A 14,682-nucleotide genomic window follows, 5' to 3' on the forward strand; every position below is an offset into this window, starting at 1 on the left:
CCCAGCTGAACAGGGATCTTTGTTCCTGTAGGTGCCTGGGCAGGAGGCACTGATGATGGCACCACTGAATACCTCCATTGAGAGGTTTGTTGTACCACCCCCACCCCCTCCCTGCCTTCGACACTGACAGAGGTCACGCTAGTGTTTCTCTGTGGCCTTGTGACGGTCGTCTAAAGTGACTGCCGTGCTTTCTTTTCTGTTTCAGGACTGTTGTAAGCTTATATGGACAGACAGGAAGACACATAAATAAACACTGAGTGTTATCTCATCTGATAATCAGCTAATCTAAATAATCTCGTTCTAGTTCCCTTCACTTATGTACAGCACTTACATACAACAGATAACGATTGTAAAGATTGTGGGTTTTTTGTATGCCATTCTTTATCCATCCAAAACACACATTTTTGACAGAAAAGGTGCAAGCTTTATTAACTTTATTGTTTTTGTACAGTGTTTTTTTGTTTTAATGTCTATAGCAGTTCTCTCAAACATAAGGCCCGGGGACCAGAATCGGCCAGTCAAAGGCTTCAATCTGGCCCACTGGAAGGCTTTGGGAAATGTGAAGGAGTGAATAGAATTTGAACTTTAAATTGCATTTTCATAAGTTGGACAGCTTTTTCTATTGACAAACATCTCCCCAACTGCCATTCATACTACACCAAAAAGTTAAGCAATACAGGAGGATTACAATCCAAATCCTACCCTACCCTAATCCTAACCCAGTATCAATATTGTTCCACAGTACTGCCCTACAAACATCTATGACTTTTCTACTACAATAGTATCCTCTTTACATTTCCTGGATGTTCGTAATACTGAAAAAAAATGTGCTTGGTTTTTCATTTGTGCGTATTACGATGGCTCTGTAAAGTTTTACTGCTGTTTTTACGTTCTTAAACAAACTCTGGGTTCACCTCCGGTGTCATGTCTTACAAGAAAAATGTAAAAAGTCTCTGTAACAGGGTTTATATGGCACTACCGTGGAACAATAATAGTGACATTGGCTGATCAGCATTGTGATATCCGTATCTGTATTTGCAAACTGTTTGCACTCGTGCCTGAGTGCAAACAGTTTCTGTGTGTGCCGAGGACGCATCAGTTTACATATCTGACTCACTGGTATGCTGGATAGCAGTTTCGATTAGTATATACTGGGATACTGTTACATAGCAGTATGATTTTCTGCCTTAGGCCAGTGACATACACCTATTAGATAAGCAGTTTATTTCCAACTTCTCAGCCTGTAGACGGCTCTTAATTTAAGTCTATGCAAAGACATTCCCATCTTTCATTATGTCAGTGCTGCTGCTGTAAAGGTCTTTGAAGAAAATAGAGGATTGGTGTGAAGGTTTGCATCCCTGTCCACGTCACCCATTGGCCACGCTGACATCAAAAGCTTCCTCCAATTAGTGTTAGCAAATATTTGGCTCCTGGTCTACAGGCAGGTTGGAAAACTGGCTGCAGCCTGACCATACAGCATAGTTTCCCCACACAGTGATAACAGTCACTGTGGTGAGAAATTCACTTTAGATTTAAGTAAATGTTGGCCAGTGGTTGATAAGCCTGTGTTTTCCTTTCTTGTCACTTTGGTTGGGAAAATCTCAGAATGTGTGTTGGAAGTTCAGCAGAGCGTACTGGGTTTCCTAAATGTTTACCTCCTTTAGAGTTCCTGTCAGTGCAGAGGTTACAAAGGTAGTGAAGTAAGAAAAGGTTGCTTTGTTGTCACTGTTTTGCTTGCGTGGGTGCGAGGGTTTGGGACGGCTTAACAGCTGAAAAATAGGAACACAATTAAGGCAGAGGCGATACCTTTGGTTGTAGGAGGTTCTCATCATTTCCATTGTACATTCTACAATCACTATTTACTGACCTCCGTATAAACTAGTTGTCGCTCCCTGTTCTCTATATGCAGTTTGGAAAATTAAAACTTTAAAGCTATTGCTGAGTCCTGTTGTGAGCTCATATTCAATAAACCACACCGATACAGCAAATCCACAATGGGGAGATTTCGGTTCCAATCCTTTGTGGGTTTGACTTCCGATCACTCTGTTTAACAAAGGGGGAAGAGATAAAACTTAAGCTATGGTTTTTGTGCCGGTGAGTGTGTCCAGGTGAAATACAATATAGAGAAGGCAGATTCCATTTCTGCATAGCTTCTGTTGTCCTGAAAGAGATCGTGGAAAACAAGGGGGTATTTGTTTCCTTTTGCGATGCCCTCGTTATCTTTTTGTGAGATAGCTTCACTGCGGTGTAACAGTCTCAGCAAGCGGACTTGTTGAAAAGAGATGCGGTAATAAGAAGGGGACACGTGACAGAAAAAGTGGGAAATGCCACAACTAGCCAGCACATTTCTGAAGACAAATACAAAAGAGGAAGAAGGGGCACAAAGTTCAGTGAAAGCCTGAAGTGTTTGTAGTTGAGATCCTTTCCACCTTCTGTCAAGGATAGATCCTTTGGGGGTTGCATCATGAAAAGCATCCGGCGTAAGAATCTGACAGATCAGAAAGGCAGGGTGTTACCTGCAGTGGCACACCCTTGTCTTTAAGGGAGCAGCTAAAAGTCATTTATTAACAGGCTATAATCCAGCCTGCTGGATTATACAGCACACATATTACGCTAGTGGAAATGGATTGGGATTCATGTAGGGCTTTTCTAGTCTAACTGACCGTTAAAGAGCTTTGAGCTTTGGCACAGAATACTATATATTTTATGCCTTTTTTAAGCACTTTATCTTTCAGACATTTATTCATTTTTATTAAGCATGTCTTTGGATCGGCCCTTAATCCCAACTCCCCTCCCAAGCGAGAATTCTCCACTGTAGGCACATTGAACGTCTAATGTATCTTTTAAAGTATACCACCATTCCTTTGGTTTTTACTTCCACATAGTTTCTATTGGGAAGATCAATCCGCTGTTGTTGGATTGATCTTATTTTCAGACATTTGATGTAGATAAAGTCAAACACAGTGTCAGTTGTCATGATATTTATTTACAGATGACATTCTCTGTACATGACGATTTTTACGTATATTTACATTATCTAGACACAGCCACCACCAACCACAATCGGTCATTTACATTCCTTTATTGTCCGTTGCCTTAAGTTAAAAGTAAAAGGCAGGTCCCCCCTTTTCTCGGGAGACGATTAAATTAACATGTCATAATGGTCGTACCAGCAAGAATTTAAGTTCACAGTGTTATTGTAAACCCCTCAACCAAACTCACGTCAAGTATATCAGCACATTCAAATTAACAGAAAGCATGTATGTAACAAGTAGTTTTTTCCCCCAGATAGTTAGCGTATATGTAAAAGAGCTCCAGATCAAGTCAGCGAGTGCAAGGAATTCTACAATGCAGACAGTATCAATCTTACTTTAGGAGCAGGTACTGCATAGGAAGGAATTGACATGATATTGTGACCAAAAGTGATCAAAGACAAAGGAGTTTTTGTCTAAATCATTGAGGTAGAGAGAGTTGTTTGTTTCTCTGCATGACATCCTTGTCCACATGAACGCAATGTGCAGCACTTTGAAGACTGCTAGCATAACTGCAGGCTGTGCCCTGGCTCCTAGGGTGTCCCACTAATACTAACTGCCCCTACATTTTCAATATCCACCCAAGAAAACCATATTTCCCACAATTAACCCAAAATAAAGGTGGAATATATCAAATAAAGGCATTTAGGATTTTGTTTTCACATTAGTGGGTTCAGTTTGATTTGGTGGTGTTGTGATTTACAACACCCAAGACTTGGGTTCTGTGTCGGGAAAATTCTAGATGTCAGAAGGATAAAGAGGAATAAGTCTCTTTCATTATTAAAAAAAGACACAAGAGAATAAAATATCACCGACTCAATGACAACTTAACCAACTTGCTTAGTATGCCCATTGATTTAGCAGCACAGTTTGGTTTTCTCTGAATCTGTGTGCCGACGATGTTGGTCCCTAAAAATGCCAATGTAAGCACACAATTCTAATTCAACTTAAAAAAACAATAAAAATAAAATAAGCTCTGTATAATTTACTTCTGATAATCCTCTTCCAGAAATTGCACAACTGCTCACAAACAGAAAATTCAAATATTGTCCTGGTTCCACTCCACATACAGCTTCCGATAAACTTTACCAGGAAGTTTGGCTCCTGCCTTACAGTGCGATGCACTTCCTCATAGCAGTCACCGAGTCAAGGCTGAACTCGCTCGGTGCCACTGTTTACCCGGTGTTCTCGCCAAGCTATAGGAGCTCGAACTTTTGTGAACAGACTAGGTCGCTGTTGACCAGATTCCACATGTGCTGGAGGTCCGACGGGAGCAGCTTGTGCACCACAATCATGTTCTTAAAGAAACAAGGTTCTCGGTTCAACTTGCTGTTTTTATTTTTTACCAAGCCAAATGTCTTAAAGGCGTCGTGTTTGACAGGCGTGACCTGAAGCACCTCCAGGCACATGCCCAAGAAGACATCGTCGATGGGGTAAAGCTCCAGCGTGTCTGCAGCCCAGTGAAGCCTACTCACGAGGCTTCCATCCATTAGAAAACCGCCTCCACCTGCGTATGGAGGGTAGTGCGTCTTGTTATACAAAGCCTGGGGGATGTAATATTTGTTGTCCTTTTTACGAATAGGCTTAGCTTTGAAAATCACATCCCCAACAAACAGGTTCTTTCTGTGGCTGCTGTTTTCCAGATATTCAAAAATATTTTCCACGCTGACAAAGACGTCATCATCCCCCTTGAAGACATATTGCACGTTGTAGCAGTATGTATGGAACCACTTGAGGAAATGGGTCTCCTTGAGAGTCAGGTTGAAGAAGCTATCTAAGAAGTCCCACTGAAGAATATCATTGTAAATCTGGTCTTCATACTCCACAAGTTTCTGATGGTTTGCCCTTTCTGCCTCATTGGAGGACTTACCAAGAAGAAAAAGGGTCTTTATCCTTTTGCCGTCCACCACCTGCTCTCTGCCCCATGTTTTTCGGATGACCTCCCTGCGGTCATACTGAGTGGCCACTGATTTAATCACCATCAGCAGAAACACCTCCCCTGTGCATTTCTCAGGGTGGTTGAGGGTCATGGGGAAATATCGGCAATGCCGATAAAGCAAAAACTGCTTGAAATTGTCCTCGAGGTTCCTGAACCACTCCCCCTGGTTAGAAAAGTTGACATTGGCGCTACAGTTGGAACTCTTTACATCCCAAGTTGTGGGCCTGCCGTCCTCAGGGATTCTGGGCTTCTCTGTGGTGGTTGGAGCTTTTGGCTTTGACCAGTAGCTGCCAGACTTCCAGAAACTTTTTATCTGTAGGTATGAGTCAGCTCCAGATCCTGCTTCCTGAGTAGCATCCAAACGAGCGTGCCTCTCCAGCTCGAAGCTGATGCTCCCTCTCTGGACAACGGTCAACGCAACCACTGCTAGGAGAAACATGACACTCACCCTCTTGTACACTCTCCAACGATCTCTGCTATTCATCCTGGGGGAAGACAAAAATCATGGGATTCCAGTTAGACAGGGCAACATTATACCTTTTAATAGAGGGAAAGTTGAATATATAAAGATTGTTAGTGAAAGGCATATCTGTGCAGTGTATACAGAGATTACCTCCAGGTCTTTTTATCAAACAATGAGAGCTTATTTATTTATTTTTGCAGAGATTTGTGTATTGTAAAGTGACAGACGTTCATTTAGGATTATTTATTTAAAATTGTATATTTAAAAATAAAACCATAAGGGTGAAAATGATCAAAACTATGACACGACACCCTCGGAGGGTACCTACATAATACACATGTTGCTGTATAGACAGAGAAAAGACAGACGGACTGTCAGCATACCCACAGTCTCCAGAGATTCATTTGTAGTTTTGTGTATGGCCAAATATGGAAAATGTACTTGGGAAAGTCCTATGACACCTGGACTATCTTCACTTGAAATGTTATAACCTATAGAGGCTTCACTATTACCATGTTTCTAGAAAAAAAACAACCCCACCATAGCTATATTGTAAACTTTCTATAGAAGAATAGTCATGAAATACTACTTATTTAACCAGCAGCAGTGCTGTCTGTGGATTTTAAAAACATGGATTGCACTTCAGATTTTTTTCTATGCCAGGCTATATGGCTTTGTATTGCATTCATGATCAATAAGACACTCCTCTATTCCTGCATGGGCCCCTCTACCTCTGAAGATCGCTATCTCCCCCACCCCCATCCTCAAACAAAGTCACTTCTGAAACCACACAGTCGACATACAGCTACAAGTTACAGACAGGTGTGTTTGTTCTTAACAACATCAACAATAATAATAATAATAATAGTAATAATAATAATAATAATAATAATAATAGTAATAGTAATAATAATGTGATTAAGTCATATCCTTGAATCTCTATATGAGATCGATTCCTTTTGCTTTTCATTAAATTATTTGGCTTTCCTTTGTTTGGTTATTTCAAAAGCTAATTCCAAAGGTTAAATTGCTGCTTTCTCCCTTATTTTTTTTATTTATTTTTTTTTACTTATCTGACAAGTCTACTTTCTAAAAGTCTTTAAAGATACAGAAAATCAGCTGAAATAAGTGAAAAAGAGATTACGGTGAGATCAGACGAAAAAAAACAGATAAACTAACTACAATTAAATCTTTTAATAAAATGCGCCACTTACATTTTTCCTTGTGCGTCAGATTCTTTGTGATGATGTGCCGGCGATGATTGATTAGTTTTGGGGCTTTTTGTTGTTTTTTTCTTTTTAAAGGTAGAATAACTTTGCTTTATGTAATTTCCGCTTCTTGAAAAAAAGCTAAATATTCCTTTCCATCGAAAACAGTCTTGAAGCATCAAATGTTCTGTTTAAAGGTTTTCAGGGACTGTGGTGCGAATGTGCGCTGTATGGTCTGCGCCGCGGAGAGTGCGCTCAGGCGCAGAGATCCGCCTTTAAAAGCTCAGCCACCGTTACGTAGCCTGGACTACACACACAACAGTTAATGAATGAACAGAGAGGGATGCATAGTGTCCACGACAGGCCAATTCATCATCAGTCGACAACCCCTAAATCTGCGGCAAAGCAAATATTGAACTTCTTGTCATTTTATTTACTTACGTAGACGTATGTCGTCTGTATGAGGCGGATGAAGGGTGGAAAGGCGGCTTGATGACATATCTGTGAGGGTATGGAGAGAAGGCAGAGGAGTTTTTAACCAGTATTCAACAAAATTGTGGATTCCTGAGGAATGGAGAAGAAGCGTGTGGGTACCGACTTTCAAGAGGGTCATGTGCAGAAATGTAGTCGACTACAGGGGGATGAAACTGATGATCCATGCCATCACGTTAAAGGAAAAGGTTGCTAAAGCTAGGTTAAGAAGAGAGGTGATCATCAGTAAGGAGTAATATGGCTTTAAGCTGAGAAAGAAGTCTACAGATGCAATGTTGGCTGCATGGTGTCTTTGTGGCGCTAAAGAAAGCATGCGATAGGGTGCCGGGACAGGAAATGTGGTGTCTGGAGAAAGTCTGGAGAGGTAGAGATATGCACCGGAGAGAAGAGGAATGACATGGTGGAGATGAGTGTCAGGGCTGATTTGTGACAGAGAGATAGCAGCAAGACTAAAAGAGAGGGTAGCGAGACCTGCTATGATGAATGCTTTTGAGGAATCGTGTGAGGGTTTATATTGTCCCTTTCCTGATCACACTGGGAGAGATCAGGATAGACAACAGCAGAAACGAGTACATGAGAGGGACAGCTCAGGTTGAGAGGCTTGGAGACAAAATTAGGCTGGTGGTTGGACATGGATATGTTGAATATGGAGGTGTCAGGCAGGGAGAAAAGAGGAAAACCACAGAGAAGGTTATGGAGGAGGAAGGAAGACCCATATCTTTTGTAACAAAAAAGATTTATCCAACTAAACTGTATATATAGTTTTGATTATTTATCTAAAGAAACATAAAGTGGTAGTTTGCGCCTTGCTCTCCTGTATGTTACAGCTTTGGCTCTGCATTTTCATATTCCACTTGTTTGTACCTCATGCCCTATAAAGACCGTGCCGTGCTATAGCGACATAAGCCCTTTATACAGAACGGTAACCATTAACTTTGTCAGATAAATGCAGTAAAGTGAAGTCAAGTACAATAAATAAGTCCCATGAAATGAAGAAAGAATTCCTTTGTTGTTTGTTTTAAGGAAGGTATTTGAATGTAATTGTTGGAACCAGTGCTTTTGTTAACATCTGGCGTAAGTCCTGTAGAAATGTTTGCAAATAAGAATCAATCAGCTATATTACATTACAGGAAGTCTTCCTCATTTCTCCTCATTTTTACACTGCTTAACTAAAGCATCGTTTGAACAGCCAGAGAACTCAATTGTTAAGGTCCAACCTCCACTTGTGTTAATCTAATGAAACTCGCAAGATATCAGTTATCAGACTATTATTAAGTAAATCTGACACTAAGCCCTGTTTAGCTTCAGGTTCAGTGGGGTTTTTTTTAACTGATATACTTGTACTTTTCTATGGCTGTAGCCACTACAGAAGAATCAGTAAAAGCATTTGATACACTCTGTCCTCAGTATTTTTGCATTGTGATGTGGCCGAAAGCAGCTGGTTATCCCAAATTATTTATTCTAAACTGTGAATTACTGTTAATAATTAATTACATATTCCAAACGTTTGAGCTTTTACCTCTTAAGTAAATGTTTCTTTATTCTCCGTATGATTAAATCTGATTTACTCTCCCAAAGAAACCCTCTCACCTCTTAGTGTACATCTCTTTTCCAGACGGTAGTGTGGATGGGATTTTTTTGGTATAAGCAGAAAAGGCTTTTTTTAAGCATTCCCATTTTAAAATCAATTATTTAGTTGTATATAAATCTTTGGCCTGTCACATTATTCTCTGGAAAGGGCAAAATAAATAAGAGAGCAACAATGATTCAGCGAATCAGTGTCACAACTTGCAGAGAGTAACTCATGACTTTCTTATGTTTTTCAGAGACAGGGCTGAAACACTTAGGAATCAGATTACTCCCTCCTCGAGTAGTTCATCAGACTCCTCAGCTGCTTTACCTGTTGGTGCTTATAAACTGTTCTCTGACTTCAAGGTTATTTCCGTGTCTGGATTAACTAAGGTTGTAAACGCAGCTCGATGTACAACTTGTTGTTTGGATCCTCTGCCAGCCTGGGCTATAAAGGAACTGTGGTCAGTATTAGGACCCTACATTCTGTTTCTTTTTAATACTTTGTTGACAACCGGAGTCTTCTCTGAATGTTTTAAATCAGCTGTGGTAGTACCAATCTTGAAAAAGCCTGGAATGGATGTTGACATGGTTGCGAACTATAGACCCATCTCACATCTGTCATTTTTGTCTAAGGTCTTTGAAAAAGTGGTTTTTAAGCAGTTCACTGAACATCTGTCAACAAACAATCTGTTTGAACCATTTCAGTCTGCTTTTAGACCAACTCACTCCACAGAAACAGCTTTAATCAAAGTGGTAAATTATCTGCTGGTAAATGCAGACAATGATCGCACTTCAGTTTTATTACTGCTGGATCTAATTGCTGCGTTTCAGACTGTGGATCACTGTATTTTCGGGATCACGGAAAAAGTTTTATCATGGCCGAGATCCTACCTGTATAGGAGATCTCAGTCTGTTAGTTTTAAAAATGATCTCTCTGAGACCTGTGCAGTGGGGCATGGTGTGCCTCAGGGCTCTGTACTTGGACCATTGCTGTTTTCGCTGTATCTGCTGCCTCTTGGTGTTCTTTTACGCTCTTTTAATGTAACCTTTCATTGTTACGCTGATGACCTGCAGCTTTATGTTCCTTTAACCATTGGAAATTGTGCTGAAGTGTCTAAACTAGAATCTTGTTTATCTGCAATTAGGGGCTGGTTACCGGATAATTTCCTGCTTCTTAATACTGATAAGACACAGTTGATGGTCATTGGACCACAAAAATTTCAGTACTTGTCCCAAAATTTCACCTTGAGAATTGATGACTATATCATAAATTGCAGGGACAAGGTAAAAAAAACTTGGGTGTGTGGTTCGACATGGTGCTCTCCTTCGAGTCTCATGTAAAAGAGACAACAAAGACCGCCTTTTATCATTTAAGGAACATAGCCAAAATCAGACAAGTTTTGTCAAGCAACACTGCAGAGGTTCTTGTCCATGCATTTGTGTCTTCACTTATCGATTATTGTAGCGCAGTTTACAGATGGTGCAAAATGCAGCTGCTCGCATTTTAACGAAAACTGGGAAATTTGAGCACATTACTCCTGTACTGAGATCTCTTCATTGGCTACCTTGTCTGGTTCGAGCAGATTTTAAGGTCCTGCTGCTCACCTACAAGGCCTTAAATGGTTTGGCACCATCATACCTCTCTGATCTTTTGCACCTTTTTGTTCCATCCCGTGCTCTCGGATCTCCGAGGCCTTCTAAAAGTTCCTAGAGCCAGAAAAAAGACTATTGGAGAGCATGCTTTTTTCTTTTCGTGCCCCATTTTTGTGGAACAACCTCCCTCAAAATATTAGGGAGGCATGCTCTGTGGAGGTTTTTAAAACTAAGTTGAAGACCCACTTATTCACACTATCCTACATGTCTTAATTCTTTGCCTTTTAGTTTTTAAATTCTTATTGTTTTTAACTTGTATTGTGTTTTTAACTTGTATTGCTATGTATCGCTTTTATTTATTTATCTTTTCAAATAGCTGTAAAGCACTTTGTTTGAAAGAGCTTTATAAATAAAGTTATTGTTATTATAATTATTATTAGCTAAAGTATAGTAATATTGCTTGATGGTATTCCACCGACGTCAGAGGAGGTGCTGGGGTCAATGAGGCAATGCAGAGCAAACTACACAGGTTTTTTTTATCAGGTCTGTGGCCTTTGACAGCCATTGTGTGACAAAGAATTCCTTTTTCTTTTGACATCCCATACAAGTGATGCCTTTAATCCATTCTCAAGGAAGGTTAACTTTTTGGATAAAAGCATAACTTTAATGTGAGTCACAAATCTTGCATACTTACTCTGAAACAAAGGGAAAAATCCCAAAATCAATCATTACATGTTTAACCAATAGATCTGATGGCTGAAACTGTTGCTTGCAGAACTGCCTTAACCAAAGCTGCACTTAACCCTCGCTGTGGCAAACTGTGCTGCGTGTTTCCGCCTCCTCGTTTTCTGGAGAAAGAACAACAAAATGTCTGTCTGCGCTTCAAAACAGGAATTTTTAATATGAACACAGCTGCGATCCAAAACCTCTCCTTCCTCCCCTTTTCTCCCGATTTCCTGAATCCAACCAGTCATCCTTCTCGGGGCCATGTGCATCCTGTTGCCTGCTGGCTGTTTTTTTTCCGTTTTGATTTTTTTTTGTCATGCCCCCCCCCTCCCCATGTGGATTTAGTCTGTAACAGTTCTGCAGAGGAGTGAAGTGGATATGGACATCACATCTTTTCCCCTGGCTGCTTGGCTGACAAGACAAGGAGTGTCGGCTAAAGAGTGAAAATAGGGGAATCAAATCAACAATGCATATATATTTTGAAATTTCAATAATGGATCAAGTCATAGAGTTATGAATCCACAGAAAGTTATCAAAGAACTCTAACACGATCACTGAACAATCTAATCCCACTAAAATGTGAAAAGAGAAGACGCTACACGATCTAGATCTAAAGAGCTTGCAGGGATGATTAGTCCATCGCTGTGAATCTGAAAGCAAATATAATGTTCTCAAAGAAAGATTAAGGCCAAAGTTTAAAGGGTTAATAATTGCTGGAGTAGACTGAACCTACTTCCTGGCACACAGGTGCTCATTTATCAGAACACCATTAAGTTTCATTAGCCATGAAAACGTAACGTAGCTTTAAAATCTTTGCCCTCATCCGATAAACTTACACAATTTGACCCGCCCTTTTCATATCTGTCCCTCACGTCCACCAACAACGGCAATTGTCAAAAATCTTTGCCAGCTCCTTTATGACTTCAGTCTAATTCTGCTTGTGGCGGAATTAGAAAAAGGTGAGCTGAAAGGCCTGAGAAGTTGAGTGGATGAGAAAACGATTTTCTTAATATAAAATAAAGAAAAAAACTGCCAGCACTTTTTAGGGTTTGGGGAAGGAGAAGTTTAACACCTGAGGGACTTTGGTCTGTCGTCAACTAACTAACGCCAATCAACAGGCTTAGGAAAATATGTCTTCTTCCTCTTAAATCCAACTCCAAGCTCCTCGGTCACCATGAAAGAATTTACTGCTAGACAAGAAAAAGGTATCCTAAGGAAATTATTTCTTTTCTTTCTTTTTTTTTCTTTTTTTGCACTCAAGTCATCACTTGAGGACCTTTCTCTCTGAGAGAGGATTGAACAAAGGAGGTGTCACCAAGCCATGTTATAAATGCCACTTTCAGCCATGGCTACAAGTAAACACTGGGCCCCCCTTTATGGCCAACCAGACTTCATTAGGCTCAGTAAACACTAAAGTAAGGTCAGATTCATTTCACTCTATGGTTTTTTCCATGATTTTGCTGACAGAGGTTTCCACTAATACTGTATTAGTGCTGATACACCTCCTGCTTCGGTTAAAATACATGACTCGTTTAGACCTACGGAAGCATACCAAAGAGAAAGCTGACTGAATGATATTAATTATACTTGGTGTAATTTTTAAAAAACTGTTTTCAAGGTCAAAGTTTCAGCTGAGCCTATAGCTTCACCTCTAGCTCCACCCCACCTCGACTCTGCCTCGCTGTAATCGTGGCGTGATGGGTTTATTACTCTAGCCAAACTGTGAAAAAAACACTCAGTGGTACTTTTCAGCTGGTATGAGTCACTAATCCCGTGCCCTACCTCCTTTTGATAAAGACACTCAGTAAACCTGAGACCTTCTCGATGGAAGGCCAGCACCTCGAGCGGCCTCTTGGCTGCCATCGGTGTTTGTAAATGGGTAAATGAGTAAGCCATTGCAAAAGAATTGTTGAAAGGTTAAGAAGGTGACGATTTTTTGTGTGTCAAATGCTGTTTGCAATCTTAAAAAATAGACCCTCATGCACGAATCCAGAAATGCTAAAGTCAGCAACAGACAGGTCACTCTGGGTGACTGCAGATATCAGAGAGTGAGATTTAAAGCGTCCTTGAAAACCCGGAGCAGGGATTTGATCCTGTGTACACACAATAAAAAAAAGTTTAACTGGTTTCACAGGAACTTCCCAATGGTTAAACGTGTAACTAAACGGGGGAATTCATTTTTTTAGTCTGATTAGTTCACACTTGTAACTAATTATAATGTGCTTTGGACATTACAATGTTTGGTGTGAATGTTTCTGTTAATATCTCATCTCCTCTAATCCTGTGTCGAATAAATTGAATACAACAAAAACAGAGAGCTTCATGTCTTTAACAGAGCAGCTGCGGGGGTCGACTTGACACAAAGGAATGGGACAGGAGGAAGCAGGAGGTGGGGGAGACACTGCAGTCTTTTCTTGGCTGGCGTCACTCCTTTATCAGCAGTGCACATGGCTCCCTGCTGATAAACACAACTAAAGAGGGTGCCGGTGATCCTGATGACATATTGGGCTGTTTAGTAGCAGAAGTGAGCCTTTTTTGTCGAGCACAAATTTAAAAAAAAAAAACTTTCTCAAATTAGACATATATATTTTTAAAAAGTACACTTCATTATTATGACAGAACCTGTTGTAAACAAGTACGTTGAAAATGTCTAACGTTCTTGGACCTTGGACATGTCACCACAGTTTCCATTTGGTAGCTTTCCATAGCTGTTAGCCTCACCCACCCCCCAGTTGTTATCCATGTTTTGTTATGATAAGGAGCAGCAGCTTCCTCTCAATTGCAGCTGGTCGGTTCCAGCATGAGTGAAGCTTTCGGGGTTACACCTGGCAGTGACAGTGCGTCAGTCCATCATGTGCGGTCCGTTTCCTCGCATTGTGCTCCTCCTCGCCGGCAGCATTTGCAGTTAAATCGGTCAACTCTCAGGAGACAGCATGGAAGGGGTATAAGGAATTCCCATCCAAATCTATCTTTCAACAGCCTTTATATTCCAGAGGTGGACTGACCATCTGTGCTATTAAATAAAGTCCTGCCAATAACTTGACAAAAGTGGACTTCAATCTGTGTTATTTGTCATGCACTCTAGTGAGTCGTGTAGCACGGAGGCAGCAATGACACGTTCCCTAGAGGGCAAGGACCCATCCTATTGTACCTTTTTCCCATACTTCTTCCCTGTGCTGTCGTCACAAAAGCGTATGACAACAACAACGCCATCAGTCAATACTTCACTTGAGTACAGGCACGGATACAAGGCTTAAAAATAGGGTTTGGAGAGGACAGCAGCTCAGGAGGCAACAGAGCACTGTCTGGCAGGAATGAGTCACAAGAGCTCTTACAGTCACATGTTTGATATAAATGACGGCCAATAACAGCAGCCTGATGGTAAGCAATTCTCCTGTATGCCTCCACTCAACCCTCAACCAGTCATGGTAGATCTCTGGAGGTTTCTTCCTGTTAAAAGGGGTTTTTTTCTTCCCACTGTCACCAAGTGCTTGCTCATAGGGGGTCTGTCTCATTGTTGGGGTTTCTCTCTATTACTGTAGTGTCTTTACACATAAAGCACCTTGAGGTGACTGCTGCTGTGTGTTGATGCTGTTTAAATAATCTGAATTTAAAGTCTAAGTGAGAAAAACATGGCAAGTAAACGAAGCACTGTAG

The 14,682-nt window shown here is 40.7% G+C and overlaps 1 protein-coding gene across 3 annotated transcripts; it reads right to left on the reverse strand.

The window, feature by feature from the left end:
- Positions 1-2,966: 2,966 nt before the first annotated feature.
- Positions 2,967-7,418, reverse strand: b3gnt7 (UDP-GlcNAc:betaGal beta-1,3-N-acetylglucosaminyltransferase 7). 3 transcript variants are annotated; one of them, XM_025899258.1, is made up of 3 exons: positions 7,241-7,418; positions 7,084-7,143; positions 2,967-5,456 (listed from the first exon to the last, which is right to left on the reverse strand). In XM_025899258.1, the coding sequence occupies exon 3, from the start codon at positions 5,453-5,455 to the stop codon at positions 4,229-4,231; it is 1,227 nt and encodes a 408-aa protein (XP_025755043.1). In that variant the 5' UTR covers position 5,456; positions 7,084-7,143; positions 7,241-7,418; the 3' UTR covers positions 2,967-4,228. The 3 variants fall into 3 exon arrangements, with proteins under 3 accessions (XP_025755043.1, XP_025755042.1, XP_005454004.1); XM_025899257.1 differs by having other exon boundaries at positions 7,084-7,418; XM_005453947.4 differs by lacking the exons at positions 7,084-7,143; positions 7,241-7,418 and adding an exon at positions 6,649-6,949.
- Positions 7,419-14,682: the final 7,264 nt, after the last annotated feature.

The sequence above is a fragment of the Oreochromis niloticus genome, linkage group LG15 (genome assembly GCF_001858045.2).
Source record: "Oreochromis niloticus isolate F11D_XX linkage group LG15, O_niloticus_UMD_NMBU, whole genome shotgun sequence".
Classification (NCBI taxonomy): Eukaryota; Metazoa; Chordata; class Actinopteri; order Cichliformes; family Cichlidae; genus Oreochromis; species Oreochromis niloticus.

What these genes read in the sequence shown, in the direction of transcription:
- b3gnt7 (XM_005453947.4), bottom strand. Translation starts at nt 6,821, where the DNA reads ATGCTTCAAGACTGTTTTCGATGGAAAGGAATATTTAGCTTTTTTTCA. An exon ending in TCTGACGCACAAGGAAAAAT is followed by an intron (nt 5,457 to 6,648) that starts GTAAGTGGCGCA and finishes GTCTTCCCCCAG; the next exon opens with GATGAATAGCAGAGATCGTT.